At 43.1% G+C, this 24,684-nt stretch overlaps 1 protein-coding gene across 3 annotated transcripts in view; it reads right to left on the minus strand.

The window, feature by feature from the left end:
- Positions 1-24,684, minus strand: part of RHBDD1 (rhomboid domain containing 1) — a 154,400-nt gene that overhangs the window by 83,768 nt on the left and 45,948 nt on the right. For all 3 annotated transcript variants that reach the window (XM_077488195.1, XM_077488197.1, XM_077488196.1), the window contains 2 exons: positions 23,647-24,139; positions 22,912-23,044 (listed from right to left, as the gene is read on the minus strand). In XM_077488195.1, coding sequence (XP_077344321.1) covers positions 22,912-23,044; positions 23,647-24,076 — 563 coding nt within the window. In that variant the 5' untranslated portion in view covers positions 24,077-24,139. The remainder of the gene's footprint in view (positions 1-22,911; positions 23,045-23,646; positions 24,140-24,684) is intronic.

Here is a 24,684-nt window from a genome sequence, read left to right on the forward strand (position 1 = left end):
AGACTATTCGGCGGACTTAGTCTGGCGGACAAACTGTCCGAACGAGCGGACCTGTCCACACACTGAACTTTTCCAGTGGACCACTATTCGCCGTATAGTCCACCGGACTATCCGCTGTACTTTTGAAATGGAGGTAAGTCCATTCATTTTGAACGTGGCTCCAGGTAGCCGAGACTAGCGAAGGAAGTCAATGCCATGCGGCCCCCCCACCCCAAAGCACCTTGTCCCGTTGGTTGTCGGGGTCTGCGGGCGGGGAGCTTATTGGGATCTGGGAGCCCCCGGATCCCAGCCCCCCACCCTATGTGAATGAGCATGGGGTACAATGTACCCCTACCCATTCACCTGTGAAAAAAATGTAAATAAAACACAACACACAAGGATTAAAAATAATTTATTGCACAGCTCTGGGGGTCTTCTTCCGTCTTGGGGGGTCTTCTCACCGGACTCCTCCGCTATCTTCTGCTAGCTTTTACTAGCGGAGGAGCCCGGCTTTCTTCTTAGTCGCCGCCCGGGGTCTTCTTCCGACTTCGGAGGTCTTGCCTCCCTCTTCGGTTCTTCTTGCCGGGCCTCCGTGCCTTCTTCCAGCTCTTTTACAAGCGGTGGCCCAGTCTTCTATCGCCGCCGCCGCGGCCGCCTTTTCTCCTTCTTGAGCCGTTGACTCGTCGCTGTCTCTGGCCGCAATGACAGGGTCACGGCATGCGGCGACTTATATTATTAGGGACATCGCTGGGTGATGTCCCCGCCCATTATGATGTTACAGCCCCAGCATCCTGGAAGAAGGCGCGGAGGCTCGGCAAGAAGAACCGAAGAGGGGAACAAGACCCCCGAAGTCGGAAGAAGACCCCCGGGTGGTGGCAGCGGTGACGAAGAAGAAAGCCGGGCTCCTCCACTAATAAAAGAGCTAGCAGAAGATAGCGGAGGAGCTAACCAACAGCCAGGGTTGTCGGGAAGAGTCCCTTGTCCTCATCAACATGGGGACAAGGTGCTTTGGGGTGGGGGGCCGTGCGGCCCCCCTTCCCCAAAGCACCCCCCCATGTTGAGGGCACGTGTCCTGGTATGGCTCAGAAGGGGGGGGGGGGGCGCTCGCTCATCCCCACCCCCTTTCCTGACTGGCCGGGTAGTGTGGTCGGATAAGGGTCTGATATGGACCTAGGGGGGACCCCCAAACGCCATTTTATCAGCGTAGGGCTTCCCCTTTAAGTCCATAACAGGTGACGGGGCCAGTGACGTGTCAATCTCGTAGCCGAAGGCGGTGACATTGACCTCCTGCGCTAGTCTTGGCTACCTGGAGCCGCGCTCAAAATGAACGGACTTTCCTCCGTGCGGGAAAAATCCATTCATTTCAAGAGTACAGTGGACTAGCACACACACGGCCGTATATATAAATTTGGAGTCAAAACTCCTTTCTAAGTCCGCCGGACTTTTGGGTAAAAAAAATGTCCGCCGGAGCCCACACACGGGCGCATTGTCCGCCAGACAATTTGATTGCGTGTACGCAGCATTAGGCAGACTTCAGAGAAAATTGATGAGCCAATCACACAAGCAGGAAATTATGTTTCTGGGGTGCATTCTATACAGAACACCACCTTGTAGCCATATTGCAATGCATTTTCAAAAAATTACAGAGCTGCAGATTGAAAAGAAAAAGCTAACTTTTAACAACATTCAATTACAATAGGACTTGTGTCGCAATTGAATACGCTATATTATTTTTTTAGTTGCCATTTTGTTTCCCACGAAAGTGGGGTTACCCTTTAAGCTTTGACTCTAGTAATAAGTAATCCTTTATGTATGCACTTCCATCTACAGAATTTTTAAGTGCTTCAACTATAGCTAGACCAGCCTTAGACATACTGTACTGTATATGCCTATTTCGTACTACAGTTGTCACCTATTTTAGATTACAGAGATACTAAGAAATAATAACTAAATACAAAAATATTATAATATATATACTTTCACTTACATTTTAAATCCTTATACTCTCTGTTCTGCTTTCTTTAAAGGAATAAAAACTTCCCCAGGCTTTTAGTGCATCCTATCTGCTTTACGCTATGGTTAAACATATAGCATGTCACATCTAATGGACCAATATTCATATTAGTGTTGATAGGCCCACCAAGAAACTTGCCTTGGGACACCTACTGCTAATTCAAAATGAATATATATAATAAAACAGTACTAATTTATATAGACAATAACATGCAATAAGAATATCTGGGGATCTGTTTTATTGTGTTAAGAAATAAAATTATAGTTATCTATGTTTTATGTGGCAAGCAGCCAGCTGACAAGGATAATGGTTTATTTTAAAGTTGTGGTTTCCTAAACATTCATTTAATTTTCATCTTGGATTATAAATTGAAGAATAGTGCAGTTGGGTGTCTATTTTTCAAATATAAATTGCACGTTTTTAAAATCAGTTTATGTATGATGTAAAATATATATGTTTTATATAGAGATTGTTGGCTCTCTGAAATACAGACCCAGATAAGCCAAGCACAAAGTGAGGAGTGCTTTAACCCCATGCAATCAACAACCACCTTTCATGCTTCTCAATGCTCTAAACCAGGGGTAACCAGTAACATTTTCTTCCAACAGAGGTCCAAATCTCATTTGATCCGTGACTCAGATCCTTCACATCACAACCCCCCTTTTAAATTAGTGTCCTTATTCCCCCTTTACATTGCAGTCCCCTCTTTACATCAGCGTCATCAGTCAACATCAACCATTTACATTATAGCCCCCCTTTACTTCATAGTGGCGTCTTTATATCACAGTCCCATTTTACATCACATTGCTCCTCTTTACGTTGCAGCCTTCCCCCCTATACAATACAGCCCCCCCTTTACATCACAGTCCTGCTTTACATTACAGAACCCCTTCACATCATATACCCCTTTGCATCACAGTCTCCATGTTTACATCACAGCCCACCTTAAATCACATCGCTTTACATTACGGTCTTCTTTAAAATGCAACCCCCTCTTACAATACAGCCCGCCCTTTACAACGCAGCCCGCCCTTTCAATTTCAGCTCCCTTTACATTATATCACTGCCAACCCTTTACTTTGCAGCCCCCCTTTAAATTACAACCCTATTACATTACAGTAACCACCTTTACATTACAGCCCTGCTTTGCATCACAGTCCCTCCATATATATCACAGCCCCCCTTATATCACAGCGCCACGCTTTACAATGTAATTCCCCCCACACCCCTCATTCTTTACATATTAAGCTTCCCCTTTACACTTCAGTATCTCTTTACATTACAGCCCACCCCATTTACATTATAGTCCCCAACTTTAAAATACAGCCACCCTATAGAGTATAGCTCTCCCTTTAGACAACGGTTTCCTGATGGCTAGTAGGAGATTGGTTACGGCTACCACCCTAGTGGTCAATCACTGCTGGTTAAGTTGAGGAGTTAGGCTGCTCCCACCTTCTGTCTGGGCCAGCTGGCACTCCTGCGTTCTGCCCTGTGTTGAAAATGACACAGTGTCTGCGTCACAACACAGCTAGACCGCAGTGGTTCTGACAGGTGTGTCACCCTGTAAAATAGTTTTACACAGAGCAGCCCGGATCCTCCTCCTCTTGGGTCTCACTTTGGCTCTCCCGGCCCCTCCCTCATGTCGGTGCCCCCACAGCAAGCAGCTTGCTATGAGGGCACATGAGCCGCAGCTCTGTGTGTCCATTTAGACACAGAGCTTCAGTTTGGCCCCACCCCCTCTCTCCTGATGGGCCAACTAAATTTGATCGACAGCAGTGGGAGCCAATGGCGATGCTCCTGTGTCTCAACCAAGCAGGAGGCAAAGCAGCCAAGGCATTTGTGCACATCGCTGGACAGAGATGGGCTCAGGTAAAAAAAGTGTTAGGGGAGGCTGGGGCGACTGCTGCACACAGGGTTTTTTCATCTTGATACATAGACTAAAAAAAACTTCTGCATTTACAACCACTTTAACGCAGATCTACATTCATTTTTAATATTCAGAGCAGACTTTCCCACCCTTGCATGTCTCCATGCTTTATTTTGTTGCAAAATCACTTCCTAGCACTTCTGGCCGTGGCCATCTTGAGTAAGGGCAAACGTCTAATTTAGCATTTACTTCCTGGAATCCTTCTGATCAAGCATGTATGCAGGAGGGTCTGCTTAGCTGAAAAAAAAAAACCCTCTTCATCTCCTCAAGTCTCCTGGGATATATGACATCATTTGAAAAGGCAGGAAACCAGGAAGTAACTGAAAAAATTAAGAAAAAAAAAAAAGTTTAACACAAGTAAATATGATATACTTTCCTATCTACTAATGATATCAGCATAAGGATTTAAAATTGTTGATTGGGAGTGTAAAGTACCACTTTAGGCCGGCCATACACAGCTTAATACCTGTGAATAAGCTGAAATTTGCCCCATGGGTGGCCCTGCCAATACAATCCAGCCTAACAAACTTTGATTAACCCCTTGTCGCCAGCCGCACACACATATGCAGCCTCTGAGTGGGTGGGCCTTGGTGCCGAGAGGCCGCATATTTGTGTGAATTGGTGCAAATACAGCTGTGCCGAGAGCGCATGCCCTGCGAGCTCCCGACACAGTTACTTGTGGTTAACGAAAAGTTCCTGATCGCAAGTAGTGACAGCCAATCACTGCGGTCATATGATCATAAAGCCTGTCCCACCTCCCGGCATCCTAAGCTTCTTAAAGCGCTGGGAGGCGCAGCGCCAAAAAAAGTTCAGAAATCACAGGAGCTGGGCTCAAGCACATCAGGTACTGCCTGATAAAAAAAAATGTTTAAATTTAAATAAGGTCTTTACGGGCATCATTAAAGCACATCTTAACCCCAAAACAAAAATTATATATGTTACAGCTTATTAGTCCCACAATATAGTGGCCACGTTACTTTTAATTTTTTCAGGCTAAGAACATATGCAGCAAGTTCAGAAAATACCTGCTGAACTTGCCAGAAATACACTGTCCTTGTCCCTTCCTGTGAACTGAAAATGAAGAACAGCCCTCATTTTTATTGTGTAAACTTCTAATGATATCAATACACTATGTAATGGGATTGAACAAAGACAGACATGTCTGGAGTCCAGCCTGTGTGACAACCATCACTGCCCCCATAGATACAGTGAAGACATGAGTGTAGCCATGAAGAGAAAGCCTAAAAAAAAAAAGAAAAAAAAAAAAAAAGGAAGAAGAATATTGCAGCTGCCACATCGAAGGACAAGTAAGCTGAAATATATTACATTTTTGTTTTGGGGCTTTTAACCACTTAAGGACCGCCGTATTGCCAATGTACGTCAGCACAATGGCACAGGCAGGCACAATCACGTACATCTACGCGATTGCCTTCCAGCGGGTGGGGGGTCCGATCGGACCCCCTCCCGCTGGTTACGGCGGTCCGATTCGGTCCAGGAGCGCTCCGTGATGAGGGGATGGCCGTTGGTTTTCGGCCATCCCCTCTGGATCGCTCCTGGCCAATGAGAAGCTTCCTCCCCTGTGTATTGTTTACACAGGAAGGAGGAAGTGATGTCATTCTCCTCGGGGCGGTCTTTTTGACCGGACTACGAGGAGAAGACAGAAAGTAAGTGTGCACCAACACTACACTGACATGTAGGTACACACAGGCACACAAACCCCCCCCCCGATCCCCCCCCCGCCCCCCCTCCCCCCCCAGTCACAGTGTCACTGATTGCATTGATCATTTCTTTACTGATCAATGCATTCAGTGTCAGTTGTGACAGTAAAAACTGTCAGGACAGTTAGTGTAAGGTCCAGGGTAGCCCCCTATCACCCCCCAATAAAGATTTAACCCCCTGATTGCCCCTAGAGTTAACCCTTTCACCCCCTTTTGCCAGTGTCACTAAGCGATCATTTTTCTGATCGCTGCATGTGTCGCTAGGTAGCTAGTTATTTTTTTAGGTTCACCGCCAGGTTTTTATAGCGCTAGGTACCCCGATATACTACCCAATAATGGTTTTAACCCCCTGATTTCCGCTAGTTAACCCTTTCACCCCCTTTTGCCAGTGTCACTAAGCGATAATTTTTCTGAACGCTGCATCAGTGTCGCTAGTGTCGCTAGGTAGCTAGTTATTTTTTTAGGTTCACCGCCAGGTTTTTATAGCGCTAGGTACCCCGATATACTACCCAATAATGGTTTTAACTCCCTGATTGCTGCTAGTTAACCCTTTCACCCCCTTTCACCAGCGATCACAGTATAAGTGTCACTGGTGACGCTGGTTAGCCAGTTAGTTATTTAGGTTCCCCGTCAGGTTTTTATATAGCGCCAGGGACCCCCATATACTACCTAATAAAAATTTGAACCCCCTGATTGCCCCTAGTTAACCCTTTCACCACTGATCACCGTATAAGTGTTACGGGTGACTCTGGTTAGTTTGTTTTTTATAGCATCAGGGCACCCACCATTTATAAACCAATAAAGGTTTAACCCCCTGATCACCCGGCGGGTGATATCAATTAGGTTTTAGGGTCAGGGTCTGCGTCGCCCCAGGCAGCGCTAGGTTAGTGCCAGTACCGCTAACACCCACACACAAAGCATACACCTCCCGTAGTGGTATAGAATCTGAACAGATCAATATCTGATCTGATCAGATCTATACTAGCGTCCCCAGCAGTTTAGGGTTCCAAAAAAACGCATTGTTAGCGGGATCAGCCCAAATACCTGCTGGCACCTGCGTTTTGCCCCTCTGCCCAGCCCACCCAAGTGCATTATCGATCGATCACTGTCACTTACAAAACACTAAACACATAACTGCAGCGATCGCAGAGTCAGGCCTGATCCCTGCCATCGCTAACAGGTTTTTTGGTAGCATTTTATATTCAAATCCGGAAGGCAGTGCTTGGTTTTCGGGGTCCCGTACGTGGCTAGGCTCCCAAAAAGTCCCCCACATGTGGTATCCCCGTACTCGGGAGAAGCAGCAGAATTTATTTTGGGGTGTAATTTGACTTCTGCCCATAGCATGTGTGAGCAATATATCATTTAGTGACAACTTTGTGCAAAAAAAAAAAAGTTTGTAATATTCCCGCAACTTGTGGCAAAATATAAAATATTCCATGGACTCAACATGCCTCTCAGTAAATAGCTTGGGGTGTCTACTTTCCAAAATGGGGTCATTTTGGGGGGTTTTGTGCTATTTTGGCATTTTATGGCCTTCGAAACTGTGATAGGTAGTGAGGAGTTAAATCAAAAATTTGCACCCTTAGAAATCCTGAAGGTGGTGATTGGTTTTCGGGGTGCCGTGCGCGACTAGACTCCCAAAAAGTCCCACACATGTGGTATCCCCATACTCGGGAGAAGTAGCGGAATATATTTTGGGGTGCAATTCCACATATAACCATGGCATGTGTGAGCAATATATCATTTAGTGACAACTTTTTGTAAAAAAAAATTTTTTATTTTTTTTTTGTCATTATTCAATCCCTTAGGACAAAAAAAATAAATATTCAATGGGCTCAACATACCCATCAGCAATTTCCTTGGGGTGTCTACTTTCCAAAATGGGGTCATTTGGGGGGGATTTGTACTGCCCTGCCATTTTAGCACCTCAAGAAATGAGATCGGCAGTCATAAATTAAAAGCTGTGTAAATTCCAGAAAATGTACTCTAGTTTGTAGACGCTATAACTTTTGCGCAAACCAAAAAATATACGCTTATTGACATTTTTTTTACTAAAGACATGTGGCTGAATAAATTTTGCCCTCAATGTATGACTAAAATTTAGTTTATTCGATTTTTCTTATAACAAAAAGAAGAAAATATCTTTTTTTTTCAAAATTTTCGCTCTTTTTCCATTTATATCGCAAAAAAAAAAAAAAAAAAAAAAAAAATCGCAGAGGCAATCAAATACCATCAAAAGAAAGCTCTATTTGTGGGAAGAAAAGGACGCAAATTTCGTTTGGGTGCAATATTGCATGACCGCGCAATTACCAGTTAAAGCAGCGCAGTGCGAAATTGCAAAAAGACCTCTGGTCCTTAAGGTATTTATTGGTCCGGAGCTGAAGTGGTTAAACATGTGCCAATATTCAATTTAAGAAAGTGCTGCAAGAAATTCAAAGCAAGCACCTTTACATATTTTCACAAAGGCCCTGGGGGCTTTAAAAAACATCAATACAACCAACTGGAAAAAAAAAACTGTTATAAAAAAGGTAAATTTAAAACATAACTAAACAGATAAAAACAAAGACAAAACATTTATTTTTATTTCAGATAGAGTAAGGGAGGGTTATAATGCCTGTCAGTTTTTTTTTTTTTTTTTGCCATCCATCTCCCATTAGGGAGATTTTCCTTCATTTCCTGTCCCAGAGCCAAAAGAAGAAGTGAGAATTCTCTTGGGGTCACAGATTTCTCCGCTATTCCTGCACTGGTGAAAACCCATATTGGGATTTTCTTTCACTCTCAGTGACAACAGAAAGCATGACATACAGGTGATACTTGAAAAATTTGAATATCGTGCAAAACTTAATTTATGTCACTAATGCAACTTAAAAGGTGAAACGAATATATGAGATAGACTCATTGCATGCAAAGCAAGATCATTCAAGCTGTGATTTGTAATAATTGTGAGGATTATGGCTTACAGCTCATGAAAACCCTAAATCCACACTCTCAGAAAATTAGAATATTACATGCAATCAATAAAACAAGGATTGTACAAAGAACAATATCCGACCTCTGAAAAGTTTAAAGCATACATATGTACTCAGTACTTTGTTTGGGCCCCTTTTGCAGCAATTACTGCCTTAATGCGGTGTGGCATGGAAGCCATGAGCCTGTGGCACTGCTGAGGTGTTGTGGAAGACCAGGATGTTTCAATAGAGGACTTCAGATTTTCTGCATTGCTCGTTCTCATGTCTCTCATCTTTCTCTTGGCAATGCCCCATAGATTCTCTATGGGGTTCAGGTCAGGCGAGTTTGCTGGCCAATCAAACACAGTAATCCCATAGTCATTGAACCAGGTTTTGGTGCTTTTGGCAGTGCGGGCAGGTGCCAAGTCCTGCTGGAAAATTAAGTCAGCATCCCCATAGAGCTCATCTGTGAAAGGAAGCATGAAGTGCTGCAAAATCTCCTGGTAGATGGCTGTGTTGACCCTGCACTTAATGAAGCACTGTAGACCAACACCAGCAGATGACATGACTACCCAAATCGACTGTGGAAACTTCACACCGGACTTCAAGCTTCTTACAGTGTGCTTCTCCATTCTTCCTCCATACTCTGGGTCCTTGGTTTCCAAATGAGATGCAAAATTTGCTCTCATCAGAAAAGAGTATTTTGGACCACTTAGCAACAGACCAGGTCTGTTTTTCTGTAGCCCAGTTAAGAGGATTCTGACGTTTAGGAGTGGCTTGACAAGAGGAATGCGACATTTGAAGCCCATGTCCAGGATCCGTCTGTGTGTGGTGGCTCTTGATGTACTGACTCCAGCCTCAGTCCACTCCTTGTGAAAGTCCAACACTTTTAAAAGGCCTTTTTTGTGGCAATCCTCTCCAGGCTGCGGTCATCCCTGCTGCTTGAGCACCTTTTTCTTCCACATAACTTTCTATTCATGTGCTTAGATACAGCACTTTGGGAACATCCAACTTCTTTTCCAATTACCTTTTGAGGCTTTCCCTCCTTATGGAGGGTGTCAATGTTGGTTTTCTGCACAACTGTCAGGTCAGCAGCCTTTCCCATGATTGTGATTCCTACTTAACCAGCCTGAGAGACCATTTAAAGGCTCGGGAACCCTTTGCATGTGTTATGGTTTAATTAGCTGATTAGAGGGGGTCACTTTGAGCCTAGAATATTGCACCTTTTCACAATATTCTAATTTTCTGAGATTGTGGATATGGGGTTTTCATGAGCTGTAAGCCATAATCACCACAATTATGACAAATCACGGCTTGAACGATCTTGCTTTGCATGTAATGAGTCTATCTCATATTAGTTTCACCTTTTAAGTTGCATTAGTAAAATAAATTAACTTTCGCACGATATTCAAATTTTTCGAGTATCACCTGTAGAGGGGTGAATCTCCCTAATAGGGGTACAGACAGCGAGAGGTCTAATCCCTCTACACTTTATCCAAAACTAAAGCCGCGTACACACGGACGGATTGTATGGCCTACTTAGTCAGTCATACAATCCGACGGACAGTCCGTCATACTTTCGAATGAACGGACTTGACCACACACGGATGCACAAACAGTCCGTCGAAAGCTTGCGCGATGACGTGTACAGCACGTACAACGGGACTAGAAATAGGAAGTCCAATACACAGCAATGCAACCTTTCGCCGTGTAAATCCTTTCTGAGCATGCGCCATTCTTAGTCCGTCGAACTAGCCTACTGACGAGCGGATTGTCCGCTGAAATAAAAGTATGACGGACAGTATTACGGAAATTCCGAAATACTTAGTACGCCAGACTGCACGCTGAAAAAGTCCGCTGAAGCCCACACACGAGCGGACTGTCCACTGAAATGTGTTTCGACGGACTAAGTAGGCCATACAGTCCGCCCGTGTGTACGCGGCTTAAGATTTTTTTTCCTTCAGTTGTACTTTAAGTTAGGTAAAATCTATTTATTCTTTATGTCTTATTGAACTTCACAGCATCTTATTCCCTTCTGAATTTCAGTATAAAAAAGGTTTTCTACTTTTAAAAAGAAAATGGAAAATTCTCCTCTTGTACTTACTTATGTTGACCAAGTCTTAAAACTTCAGATACTTGGCTAAGGTCTGAAAGCAGCTTGGGTTTTCTTGGTGGAAAAGTCTTTGTTCAGAAACTGCTTGAAAGCAATAGAGCTAAAAGATGCATTTTTAGAAAATAGAACAGATTAATGCAGCGGACAACATGATCGAATTGTCCGGCGGACTGACCATAGTACGCTGGACAATTCGATCGTGTGTGGGCTCCAGCGGACTTTTTCATCGTAAAAGTCAGATGGACTTAGAAAGTAGTTTTGACTCAAAATTTGTCCGCCGGACTTGGCTTTCAGTGGACAATCCATTCGTCAGTGTGCTAGTCCGGCGGACTAAGAATGACGCATGCTCTGAAGCAAGTATAAGAAGGAAGCTATTGGCTACTGGCTATTGAACTTCCTTTTTCTAGTCCTGTCGTACGTGCTGTACGTCATTGCGTTAGAAATCACCAGACTTTTGGAGTGTGTCCGTGTGTGGCCAAGTCCGTTCGTTATAAAGTCCGGCGGATTGTTTGCCGGACCAAGTCCGCCAGACAATTCGATCGTGTGTACGCGGCATAAGGGGTTCAGCTGCCTTATTGCTGGCCAACACCTGGTCCACTTTATATCAGTGGGGGACTGCACAAAGCCTGGAAATTTACATTCGCCTCATATACATTTAGAAAACACTAAGGGCCCTTTCACATTTTCCGCTGATGTGCTTTTGGCGTTTAAAAGGTGGAACAGAAGTGCATGAAAACTTTATTCCTTTAAGTCCAATGGAACACTTCACACCAATGCACTGGGGTGTGGTGCATTTTTAAAAGCCCTGCATGCAGTATTTTTGGTGAATGTTTAACAGGTGCACCCTAAATGCACCTCCCCATTGAAATGAATGGAAAATGCATCAAAAAGGCACACACAATGCAATTTTGGTGTGTTTGAGTCATGCGTCAAGGCAAGTTTCACAGGTGTATGCTGGGAGACAGGAATCCAGAAAATGCACCAAAAACACCATGAAAAAATAAATTGTTAACAATGTTTTTACCTACACCAATGTGAAAGGGCACTTGGAAATACATTGACAAAAGTTATTTTTTTTTCTGTTGGAAACTGTGCCCATATAAATTCTGCACATTATTATGCAAATCTTATTTAGAAAAGTTTCTAATGAAAAGAAATGTTGTACTGAGAAATACCGTATATAGTGGTGTCACTTTAACCTGTTCTACACTCCTGCCCCCAGGTCTTTGCCCCTGTGTGAGGCTGTTGGTGTGCTGCCCACCTTGGTCCAATTTTTGTCTTTAAAGCGGTTGTAAATTTCAGACATGAAATATTAATGCAAATCCCTCTATAGTGTGTACTTATCTCAATCCAGAGCACTAAGTGTAATTTCTGTCCACTGCTTCATTCCTCTGCTCTGTGTGTTCCTGTCTGACACACATTACCAGCAGCTGTGCATTCCTGGTCTGCAGCCTGCTTCAGCATTTCTCTGCATTCCTAGTCTGCTTCTTGGTCCCTGTGCACTCCTGCCTGCTCCCAGTGTCTCCGTTTCCTGCCAGCTTGGTTTGTACTACCTAGTGATGTGTGATCCCAGCATCTCAGTGATGGAAGGGACTTCTAATTGCATATCAACACGCAGTAGCTGTTCCCAGCAGTCAGAGGGCCACACCCAGGGAAACAGTTGCAGCAAAACCCAAACTCAAGTTCGGGGGCTCTGGTGAAAACAAGGTGGCTCCTTAGACTATTCACCTTGACCCTCCCAAGGGCTTTTACCTTCGCTACTGTACATGCAGGCATGCTGGATTCTCTCACTGTTGCCAACAGGTATCCGGCCTATCAAAGACTCTCTTTGCTTCATCCATGGCAAACACCACTGCCTAGCCTCAGCTTCTACAAATATCTTTTAGTTAGCCAGTGCACCCACTGGTAGCAACAGTCTCCCATGACACTCCATACACTTACTCCCCTGATAGGTGGCCACTGCCAACCTCCCTGCCTGGTCACCGCTGTATACTTTCTAAGTTAATGACCAAGACCAAGTATGCAACCAGTAAAGACAAACTTAAGTCAGAACTCTTTCACGTTTGTTCTGGGCCATTGAAAGTATTTACGTTCTTGGATAAGCATGACAGCCTGGAACCCAACAATTTCAAATAAGGGCAACGATGGCAGCCTACATATTTGGTCAGTGCTGGCTTCCTGTGTAATTTATCTTTATGCAGAGTACATGTGTATTCAGTCAGCAGAGATATATTATTATTTCTACATTTACTATGCTGCACCGGCAAGTGCTTGATCTGCATTCATGATATGAGTACCCTCAAACAAATATACTTAAATGATAATTGCTAATGTGGGCTAAAATCCTAGTGTGTGGTAATATAAACATTGTACAGTACATAAATGTTCTGAATGTTGTGTTTCAGTATCTATGGTCTAAAAAAATGTGCTTATTCTAAAGAACAACAAATTACTACTAATAAAGGAAAAACTGCACTTTTACCCAATTCTTTACAGAAAGGATTTGCAAGGAGTTTTATCTACACAGGCAAAGGTGCATTTTGTGCTCCCCCCATAATGTGACCCCCTACTGCCATATATTCTGCATGTGTATTGGAGGGGCTGTTTTATTCCCTCACCACATCCCCCTCACTGTCTACAGCTGTGCTGGTACCTCCAGGAGCATAGATGCGCACAGTCCATTGCATTAGGGTGCACACCAAAACTAACCCACACACATACAATATAATATATATACACACGCACACACACAATAAATAAATGTATATATTTTTTTAAAGTATTAAAAGATGGATGGTGTCAGCAAGGCAGAGGTTGGTGTCAGGAGGACAATGGATGGGGTCAGTCAGTAGAACAGAAAACGGTGTCAGTAGGGCAGTGGATGCATTTTATTATTTTTTAATACAGTTTTTACAATTACATTTTTTTAATTCATAATTATATATATATATATATATATATATATATATATATATATATATATATATATATATATATATATATATATATATATATATATATATATATATATATCTAAATGTATTTATTTATTTTTTATCTTTTTTAGGAACCCTGTTGGAGGGCTTTGGTGAAATATCAGGGTATCACTTTTGAGACAGTGAAAGGGACCGATGACAGATTTCCCAGCTCCTTTCTCTGTAGCCTCAGCTGCACTAGACTGGAGAATGAATGGGAAGTACTCTATGCTGTGCCACTTTTTGTTCATTTACAAACTGAAGCATAGTAAACAGTTTACTATGCTTCAGTTTAGTGATTGGTACTGATTACTCACTGTGTTCATTCAGAAACTAAAGGGGCCGGTAACTGACATTGTGCCCTTGCAGCATGGTGAATATGAAAACCATGAGCAGTTAAGGGTGTGCCCAGGTACCCTCAGCACACGCCTATGTCCAGGAGTACATAATGCAGGGGACAGGAGTGTATAATGCATAGTAGGAGTCAGAAGTACAAAACAAAAAGTGTGCAGGAGTCAGGAGTGTGTAACACAAAGTGTAGGAGTAAGGAGAGTGCAACATTCCCCTGCAAGCAATTCTCTTCTCCATTTATCCTCTCAGCAAAAATCCCCACTACCTCCTTTTCAAAAAAATCCAGTCCTAATCTGCACGCTCACCTCCCCAGCGCAAGTCCTGTCTGCCACCCAGAACAAATCCTCCCCCAAAACCCCCCTCCCAACACAAAACTTCTCTCTCCTTCCTCAGCACAAGTCTTCCTTCACTCTACCCAAATCCCTCCTCCTAGCACAATCCCCACTTTTTTCCCATCCCAGCACGGTTATAACCAGAGCTCAATGCCAGAATTTGTTCCAGCACCGGGATTCTGCACAGACTTGCTGGGACTCTGGGATTTAATCTCTTGACGTTCCCAGCAAATCTAGGACAATTGTGAGGTATGTTTTACCCCCCCCCCCCCTCGCCTTGTGCCCTAAGGAGGCTGCCTAAGCTGCCTCATGCTGGCGCCAGGCCTGACTGCAATTTTTTCCTTGACAGTATAAGCAGTGCACAGAACACATTAATCATCTTTTGCTATCCATACAGTTGATTAACCAATCAATGTTTACAACATACCAATACAAGCAGCAAACCAATGTCAGCTCTTCCAAGCGCTTTTTTCTTCTTGGACCTTTTTGTATTTTAACCACTTGCTTACTGGGCACTTAAAACCCCCTCAGTCCCAGACCAATTTTCAGCTTTCAGCGCTGATGCACTTTGAATGACAATTGCGCGGGCATACAACACTGTACCCAAATGAAATTTTTATCATTTTTTTCCCACAAATAGAGCTTTCTTTTGGTGGTATTTAGTTACAGCTCGGAGTTTTATTTTTTGCTAAACAAACAAAAAAAAGATGCAAAAAAAAAAAAATAAAAAATCATGTTTTAATAGTTTGTTATAAAATTTTGCAAACGGGTAATTTTTCTCCTTCATTGAAGTGCGCTGATTAGGCGGCACTGATGGCTGCATTGGTGGGCACTGATGGGCTGCATTGGTGGGCACTGATGGGCTGCATTGGTGGGCACTGATGGGCTGCACTGGTGGGCACTGATAGGCATAGTTAAGGCGGCACTAATAGGCACAGATAAGGCGGCACCGATGGGCACAGATAAGGCGGCACTGATGGGCAAAGATGGGCACAGATAAGATGGCATGGATGGGTGGCACGGATAAGTGGCACGGATGGGTGGCACGGATGGGCACTGATAGGTACCACTGATAGATGGGACTGATAGGTGGCACTGATAGGTGGCTCTGATAGGTGGCACTGCTGGGCACTGATGGGCGGCACTGCTGGGCACTGATGGGCGGCACTGCTGGGCACTGATGGGCGGCACTGGGTCGCAGCACCTTTGAGGCAGATTGTGGGCACTGTGGGTGGCACTGTTGGTGGCACTGCTGGATGGCACTGTGGGTGGCATTGTGGGTGGCACTGTAGGTGGCACTGTGGGCACTATGGGCACTGATGGGGGGCACTTACTTTTATTCAGGATGGCACGGCGGTGGGCAGGTGGGCACTGGCAGGGGGCAGGTGGTCAGCTGTATTGCTGGCCGTGATCGTGCTGTCAGCGCGAGGAGGAATAATAGCGGATTACCGGCTCCGTTCTATCACATGATCAGCTGTCATTGGCTGACAGCTGATCACGTGATAAGGGGTCGGGATCGACCCCTTGCACGGATCGGTGATCAGGCGAGTCTCACGGACTCGCCGATCACAGAGCGCGCCGCGCGCGCCCCTCAGGGGGCGCGCAGGCCGATCGTATCCGGGACGACGTCAATAGACGTAGTCCCGGAAATGTAGGTCCGCGCTGATGCCGTCATTTGGCAATAGCGCGGATCTGTAGTGGTTAAAGAAGAACTCCAGGCACAGATACCTTCATAAATTATTAAGTGCAAGGCCAGCCATACACAGTTTGAATTGTTAATGGGCAGAATGAATGTACAACCAGCCTGCTGGATTCTCTTATGAAAATCACTAGCAGCTGCAATATAGTCGCTAGGTATAATCATATAATCACTCTCTTCTCCCGGCGGAGATGGGTAACCCTGCCCCCCCCCCCCATCAGGAGAAGGCAATTGCTTGTCAGGAAGGATTCCCCTGTCAACATTGTCTGTTGAAGGGGGAATCATGCAAATTTCTTTCCTGCAACCACAGGTTGCAGGAAAGAAATTTGCAGCGTGTGTGGCCAATCTAAAAGAGTTTCCTAGGGCAGATGCGTCAACAGGGCTGATGACTTCTGTTTATACTGCCATTTATACAGTCTCTTTCTTCGGATACTATTGACAGCGATGTACTTCTGGCACTGTGGCTAGGAGAACTGTGGATATCATACTGGGAAGTGATTGTATTGTTTTTCTGCCTCTCCTCTCCCCTTGTCTTTTCACACAATGCCTTATATTCTGTGAATATTTCTATAAAATTTCCAGCGCACTGCAAAACCAACATTTCTAAATGTATACAGTATCTCAGAGCCCAAACCAAATCACCTAAAATGGACTCTGAACAGTAATTATATTGCATGATTACCTAGCCAGGACATCTGAAACGCTTACTGTATGTAAAGTCCTGTTACCAACAAATAGCATCATCTCTATTCCCTTTACCATCCCGATTTCATCATAACAGGGAATAAGCAACACACCCATTGCTTGGAGAAAAGAGCATATGCTAGCTCTTTAATGGTAGGCTGTGTACACCCATCACATTTAATATCCCAGGTAGAGGTATGTTCATATTTTATGTAACAATATGAGTTCTGGCAAGCTGACAGATATTTTCCTCTCATCTTTTGTGCAGACAAATGATGACATTCCTGTGGAAAAAATGCACATTTTCAATGCTGCCGCCTGTGGCAATGTTTGTTCTTCAGCCTTTTACACTAAGTGAGATTGATGGTTATAGTTTATTCACACATGTAACATGAATCACCAGGTTGCTCTGCGGCATTAGAAAAACAAGGTAGACGTTTTAGCAAGGGGTGGGAAAAGAAAGCCTAAAGTCAAGTTAGTGTACTAGTACCTAATCTTGACAGATAGAGATCTTCTATTTCCTCATTGCATGATTCACCTGCTCTTACTAAAACATCAACAGCATTTGTTTTTAGCCAGCAGTCTTCCAGTGCCCCGATTAGCGGTGGCCTGTCCATGAGGGGCGCAGCCCCCCTAATTTCCATGCGAGGTATTGGATGCATAGAGTTCTACTGTTTTTTTTTTGTGACGTACATGATTAGAGTCAGAGGCTCTAACTGGATTCAAAAAGGTTGGCCTCGGGGCGCAAAGCACTGTGCTCTGAGCCCACCCACTTATGACAATAGCGATTCAACATTCACTATGGTCTTCCAGCTTCTCCTCCCGGCCAATCAGTACAGGAAGCGGGTCCTGAGCCCAGATTATCGGGGAGGAGAAGAAACCAGTTTGGCCGGGAGGAGAAGCCAGGGAAGCCGCCCGCGAGCTGGATGGGGTAGGTCATATAGATGTTATCTTGCTATAAATGTATACCCAATCATGGAATTTGGTGGACTCTAACCTCATTATGCTATCAATTTAGAACCATGTTATCAGTTACCACTGTTTTAGAAATTAACACTATGGTTAGTGTGTAGTTCTATGTACATGGAATTAATGTATGTAATCATGTGTCTACAGAATATTAAATAATTTTATTATCCACCATTTTATTCAGTTGCAACCACGTGCTTCATTTAAAGTCCCACCCTTTTGCTCCTACTTCTCATATTGATAGGGATGGAGGTGCATGACCTTACCAGGCCATGGCCTCATTCAAAGTTCCAATTTTTCCATTCCCTCTTTTTTCCCCATTGTTGTTATATACAGAAAGGTGCTGCTGTTTAGCATATGCGCAGGGATGCCAATAAAGCAGAGTTCCACCCAAAAGTGGAACTTTCACTTGTCTGATCCCCCCCCCCGGTGCCACATTTAGCAACTTGGGGGGGGGGGGGGGGGGTGGGTACCTGTTTTTGACAGTTATCCTGTCCCCACTTCCGTTGGACCTCGCCGCGGTAAGGTATGTCAGAAGTGCGGCCCCCTCTGCCTCCCTCCTTCTTCCTCTGCTGCTGGGACAGTAAGAGAGCGCAGTGCACTTTGTGCATGCACAGTAGGGACCCAGTCATGAAGCCGCAAGGCTTCACTGCCGGGTTTCCTTACCGGCAATTGTGGCGGCAGCACCCAACAGCCGATGGAAGCATCGGCTGGGGTGTCGACATCGCTGGATTCCAGGACAAGTAAGTGTCCCAATATTGAAAGTGAGCAGCTTTACATTTTTGGAGGGAGGGTGGAATAACGCTTTCATTCTTAATGGCAACCCCACGCATTGGCAAACTATGTGGTGTGGTGCGCTTTTACAAAAGGGTCGGGGTGTCTTTCCCGCGTTTGTCTCAGGTAGGGCTAGCGATTAAAATGAATGGGCTGCCCTACACATGTACCCATAGATGTGACCCAAGGCTAAGTCCAACATGATGCATGCCACCTCGTGGCCTTATCTCTTATATACGACTGAGTTTTACTGAGCTCCGGGAGTACAGCTATTACATTACCCCCAGCGTTCTGACAGGAGAGACTCCGTTTACTCACACATAAGCTGCTCTACCCACCCCACCCCTCTGCTGTCCATTCACAGAAGGTTGTGTGACTCTGCAACTGCTGCAATGCAGAACAGAAGGTCCAGCATTGGAGCGCCAGAAATATAGAGATAGCTGTACTTACAGCACTCAAAAATGTAAATTGTATATTAAAAGAAGTCCAAAAGGTGGCATGAACCTCATTAGACTTAACCCATGGTAATTTGGCACATTTTAGAAAGTCTGACTTACTAGAGTTCAGCTTAAAAACACCGATTCAGTTTTCAGAATAAAGTAGTGTGATGTTCCTGGCTGTGCTCATTGGCTGAACAGAATTACAAATTTAATGTCAGGTAAAACACTTCATATATATGTAATTCAACCGTATATTTAGCAGTATGCCTGGAGTTCGGTTTAATATGCACGTTCAAAACATTTATCTTACGATCTCCAATTTGTTTTGTGTAGATGTCAAGTTTCTTTCATCAGCAGGGCTCTCACAAATGAATAGCCTTAGGTAAGATAAAGTAACACATTTCCCACACCTAACAGTCTGTGCAATTACAAACAACATGGTCTAGAGAACCTTACAGAAGATGCTACTACCTTAACATAAGCTGCAAAAAGAACTCCCTTTGCTTTGTTCAACAGGAGACATTTGTGTTGTCGTTATAAGATCCAGTAAAGCAGTACGGGGCAGCTACATTTTAGAACTACGCTAGATCATCTCCAAATTGTTTTTTTACTTTTAACGCTGAAAATTAGACGGATGTTAAAAAGGCACAAATACATTAAGATGTAATACTTAATATATAATTTAATTTATGTATTTAAAATATGAGCAATTGACTCAATTTGACTTGGTATCAGCCCCTTGCAGCCTACTGTACAGCAGAGTTCAGAAATGGGGAGGGAGGAATATCACGAGGAACCAGGCAGAGTGATAGTGATATGAGCTCTTCAGTGTGCGGTTTCTACTTCTACTGTCCAGTCACAGGGTGGGGATGGAAAGGAGACCTGAAAAGTGAAAGTGCAGTAGAGAACCTAGTCCCCTTCTCTGCCAAGCAGGACTACCCTAAGAGTTAGAGCTATGTAAACCTCAGAACTGGATGGACAGAAATACAAATCCTTTGACAGGTAAAACAACAAATTTGTAGGGATGTAATAATTTGGCTAAATTCTTTTTTTTTATATTTTTAGACCTAACTGTACCTGAACAGAAGTGATCCTCTAAGCATGCAGTGTACTTTTTCTGCACCAAGTTGTTTACACCAGTCGGGTTTGTTGAAGATGTATCATTCTGTATTTCAGCGTTTTATTAGCGGATATTGGGAAGCTGCTGATGCATGCTGGGAGAACACATATCTGTGACATTTCCTGTTCCGTCTCCTCCCTTCTGGGCCTTTGCCCTGTGAGGATGTCATCTTAACAGTTCAATTTCTTCTAGGCTTCAGGCTTCAGGCTTTGCACATGGAGCAATGCAGAGATCTTCCTTCCTGGGAGGAACCTGTGATGCATCCTACTGGGACTTTATAGTCAAGTAACTGCACCTATTGCATTTTCTATATAGCTGTCTGGGATCTAAAGATCAATATGTAGTCACTTCTATTGAACATCACTACAAAAAAAGCTACATATGTATTTCAAAAGCCGGCCCAAATAGCACACTACTCCGCGCTCTTGGATGCCAATATGCAAACTTGGATACGATATTTATGCGGTACCCCACTTGCGTAAAATACCCACTTTAAAGCTGCTGCTTTTAAAAAACACAGAAATATAAAAATACGCCCTCAGATGAAGTCGGAAATGACGAAACGCGTCAGAGCGTAACCATTCCGGAAGTGACGAGTGCGCCTCAATCCCTGCGTTCCAGCGAGCTGAGGAAAGGCGGAAGTGAAGCTTCTGATGTGCATAGCAAAAACGTTTGTTTCTCCTCGAGCGCAACTGAACCAGTGAGATAAGGCACAGTACTTTTCCAATGCTTGAACATTTTTTTATTTGGTACGCATGTATATGTTGTTTTTTTTTATATAATAAATAGTGTTAAACAGTATCACGCTATGTTTGGACATCTTTGTTCTTTTATATGAGAAAACCGAATTCCAATAAGGGAGACATCTAGTGGCCAAAGAAGGATGTTGTAATGGCAGTGTAAAGGCTTTTTGATTTCAAGTGTTCGGTGAGTGCATCCCCAAAGGGGGTCGTTTGTGTGCCACAAGTGGTGAACTGCATGGTGGAAGCTGCACCTTAATTACAATAAGAACGGATAGAACAAGCACCTTCTTTTCTGGACACTGATCAGAACTTTGACTAACTCACTTTTTAAGAAAAGTGTGCATGCGCTGCTATATATGAAAAGTGGACTTTTTGATTTAAGTTGCAATTTTTATATACATATGCATTTCATCTGTGTATTCATTCAAATGTTTGCCTAGAGTTCATAACCCTTTACTCTCAACATTACTACTAGGGTTGCACCGATGCCACTTTAAGACCCAGTGCAAGTACCGATACTTTTTTTTTTAATGTCATGTGCCAGTAGCACTGATGAGGTTTTTTTAAGGGGGGGGGGGAGGAGAGAGAGAGAGAACAGGGTCAGTGTTTTTTACAATTTTACTTTTAAAAATTCATTACAGTTTTTCCTTTTTTATTTATCAACCCTATTGGGGGAGGGGGGGGGTCTCTTTGGTGAGATATCAGGGGTCTAATGACCTCTGACATCTCCCCTTTGAGACAGAGAAAAGGACTGAGAACACAGATTTTCCAGTCCCTTTCTCTGCAGCCTCAGCTGCACTAAAGATGAATAACACAAGTTTACAAAGCTTGGATATGAATGCACAGAGTCAGTGATCATTGTAAAAGGAAGGAGCCTGTAAATGACAAAGAGGGGGAGCAGAGAAGGACATGGAGGGCGAGCAGAGAAGGAGCGAAAGGAGGACAGAGTTGGGGAGCGAAAGGAGGACAGGGAGGGGAAGCAGAGAAGGATGCTCGGTATTGGCACCAATAATAGGATTACCCCAATTACCTCAACTCGTCATACTTGGAGGAATGCTGCCTATGACCCCAAGAACACCATCCCCAACGTCAAACATGGAGGTGAAAACATTATGCTTTGTGTTTTTTTTTCTGCTAAGAGGACAGGACAATGCACCACATCAAATGGATTATGGGCAGGACTATGTACCGTTAAATTTTGGGTGAGAACCTCCTTCCCTCAGCCAGGGCAGCATGACAATGACCCAAAACACATGGCCAAGGCAACAAAAAAGTGGCTGAAGAAGCACATTAATGTCCTGGAATGACCTAGCAAACCTGGTGGCCAACTACAAGAAATGTCTGACCTCTGTGATTGCCAACATGGGTTTTGCCACCAAGTACTAAGTCATGTTTTGCAAAGGAGTCAAATACTTATTTCACTCATTAAAATGCGATTCATTTATAACTTTTTTGAAATGCGCTTTTCTGGATATTTTTGTTTGGTATTCTGTCTCTCACTATTAAAATAAACCTACCATTAAAATTATAGATTGATCATTTCTTTGTCAGTGGGCAAACTTACAAAATCAGCAGAGAATCAAATACTTTTTCCCCCCCAAAGTATATATACACCATAGTTTGTAGGCGCTATAACTGTCACGCAAACCAATCAATATACACTTATTGGGATTTTCTTTTCTCAAAAACATGTAGCAGAATACATTTTTTTTCAAAGTGTTTGGTCTTTTTAAACACACACACACACATTTTTTTGTAATGAGAGATATATATATATTTTTTTATATTTATATATTTATTTTGCAGTTTGGCACTTTGCTGCTTTAACTGGCGATTGCTGAACCCAAACTTCTTTCACACAAAAAAATATATGTTATAATAATAAAAAAAAATTGCGTGAAAGAAAATATTTTATTTTGGGTTCAGGGTTGCATGACCGAGCAATCACCAGTTAAAGTAGCAAAGTGTCAAACAGCAAAAAATGGCCTGGTCATGAAGGGGGTAAAATCTTCTGGAGCTGAAGTGGTTAATGATTAAAATGTGACTATAGGTAAGATGCAAAATACACATTTAGTAAAATTATATAACACCACAAATAAAGATGATATAACATTAATCTACTTACCCTGGAGAAAGTAAATGAATTGCTACTAACTCGGCCCAGCAAGCATATTTGTTAGGAACGTGGAAACCAAATACGCTGCTTGAGCCTCCAGGGTGATAATGATTATTCAGAACTTTTAAAGCAAAAAGTACCCCTAGATATAAAACATAAAAAAGAGATAATTACTTCCAGCACACAGGTAAGCAGGGAATAAAAGGACTTAGTTACAGGTACATGCCGAAGTCAGAAAAATTAGGAAACAATTGTCACTAGTGTTCGTCATAGTTCCTTAGTCATTTGTTCATGCTTGCATTACTGAATGTCTATCAATGTCAAGCAGGGAAAGAGAGGGTTATACCCCAGACCACCAAAGAGCAAGTCCATGTAATTTGTATCACTATCCTCTAGATAGAAGTTGTAACATCACTGGTCATGAAATTCAAAGTTGGTTTTTGAACATTTTCCCTATTTCCTTTAAGTCATTCTTTCACAGAGAGCAATAATAAAAACAAAAACAGGAGAGAATGAAGTTACTGCTCTGACAAATACAGTTATATGTAAAAAATTAAGCTTGAGTTATTGAGCTCCTGAAAAAAACAAGCTACCTTCTGCTGTGCTAAGGAAAGCCCCAAAAACATTTGAAAAAGAGCTCTGTCTTCTGGTACATATAGAAAATACTAAATAATTATAAGCTAGATTTTATATTTAAAGCAGATTTTTTTAAACATTAGTACTGACCATAGATAGATTACATACCAGAGAATCCCACAGCACATTGCATCTTATAGGATGGGTCATGCAGATTTTCAGCGAGGAGTAACTGAACCAGAACATAAACCACGCCAATCAGTTGTGAGAAGGCTGCAATTATTACAGCAAATGACACACTCCCTAGCTTCTGCTCCAGCTTTGTTCCCTTCCATAAGAGCGACACCATATTAAAATATAGATGCCAGTCATCAGCATGGTGGAAAGGTGAAAAAAGGAAACGTTCCCAGTCTCTGTGATAGTAGCCTTCATGTACGCTGATACAAACATAAAGCAGAGGTTTTATGGGGTTTAAAAATAAATAAATATTAAGTCCCAGCAAGGCTAAAGTCACAGGAGGGATGTTGTTAAACCCAAACTGATAAATCTGGGCAAACAACAATAGAAGCCCAGCATTTGCTCCTCGTCGCCTCTGCATTGTGGTACTTCCCTTGATTTATAGATACAGAACTGAATGTGATGAAGTCATGTGATGTTACATCTAGAAGACAAAATGCAATACATTAGTATGAACAATCTTACAAATACAGTATATTTAAAGCTGAACTCAGGGATGAAAAGTATTTAACCTTGCAGTGGGGTCCCTCTCGCTTTGCCTAGGAGATGATAATTAAGGTGATAACTTACCTTATTCCTCGCTCCTGCAGGCCTCCTTTTTGTGTGACCAGTCCCCTGAACCTTCTTCCCTTCACTGCCTGACCATTTGCAGTGATCTGATGTCATCCCATACAATGCAGGACCAGCAATCCTACACTTTATACACTGTAAACATATATGTGAAAGTAGGGGATACTCAACACTGAAAAGATTAAGTAAACAGATAGTCCCCCGATGTCTCAGACTAATATTAGGTGGGATTTTTGAAGCCAAAAGGGTCAAAAATAAAAAGAAGTTGTAACCTAGGTAAGTGATACAGAGGTTACCAAAGGGGCTCCAATGAGAAACACACTGCAGCATAGGTACAAAAATGTATTGCTAGAAACAAGACATGTGAATCGAAAACAATTTAGAGAACCTTTACCTTAC

This window comes from Lithobates pipiens, unplaced genomic scaffold (genome assembly GCF_037356315.1).
Source record: "Lithobates pipiens isolate NorthernLeopardFrog02 unplaced genomic scaffold, aLitPip1_a1.2 Scaffold_18, whole genome shotgun sequence".
Taxonomy (NCBI): Eukaryota; Metazoa; Chordata; class Amphibia; order Anura; family Ranidae; genus Lithobates; species Lithobates pipiens.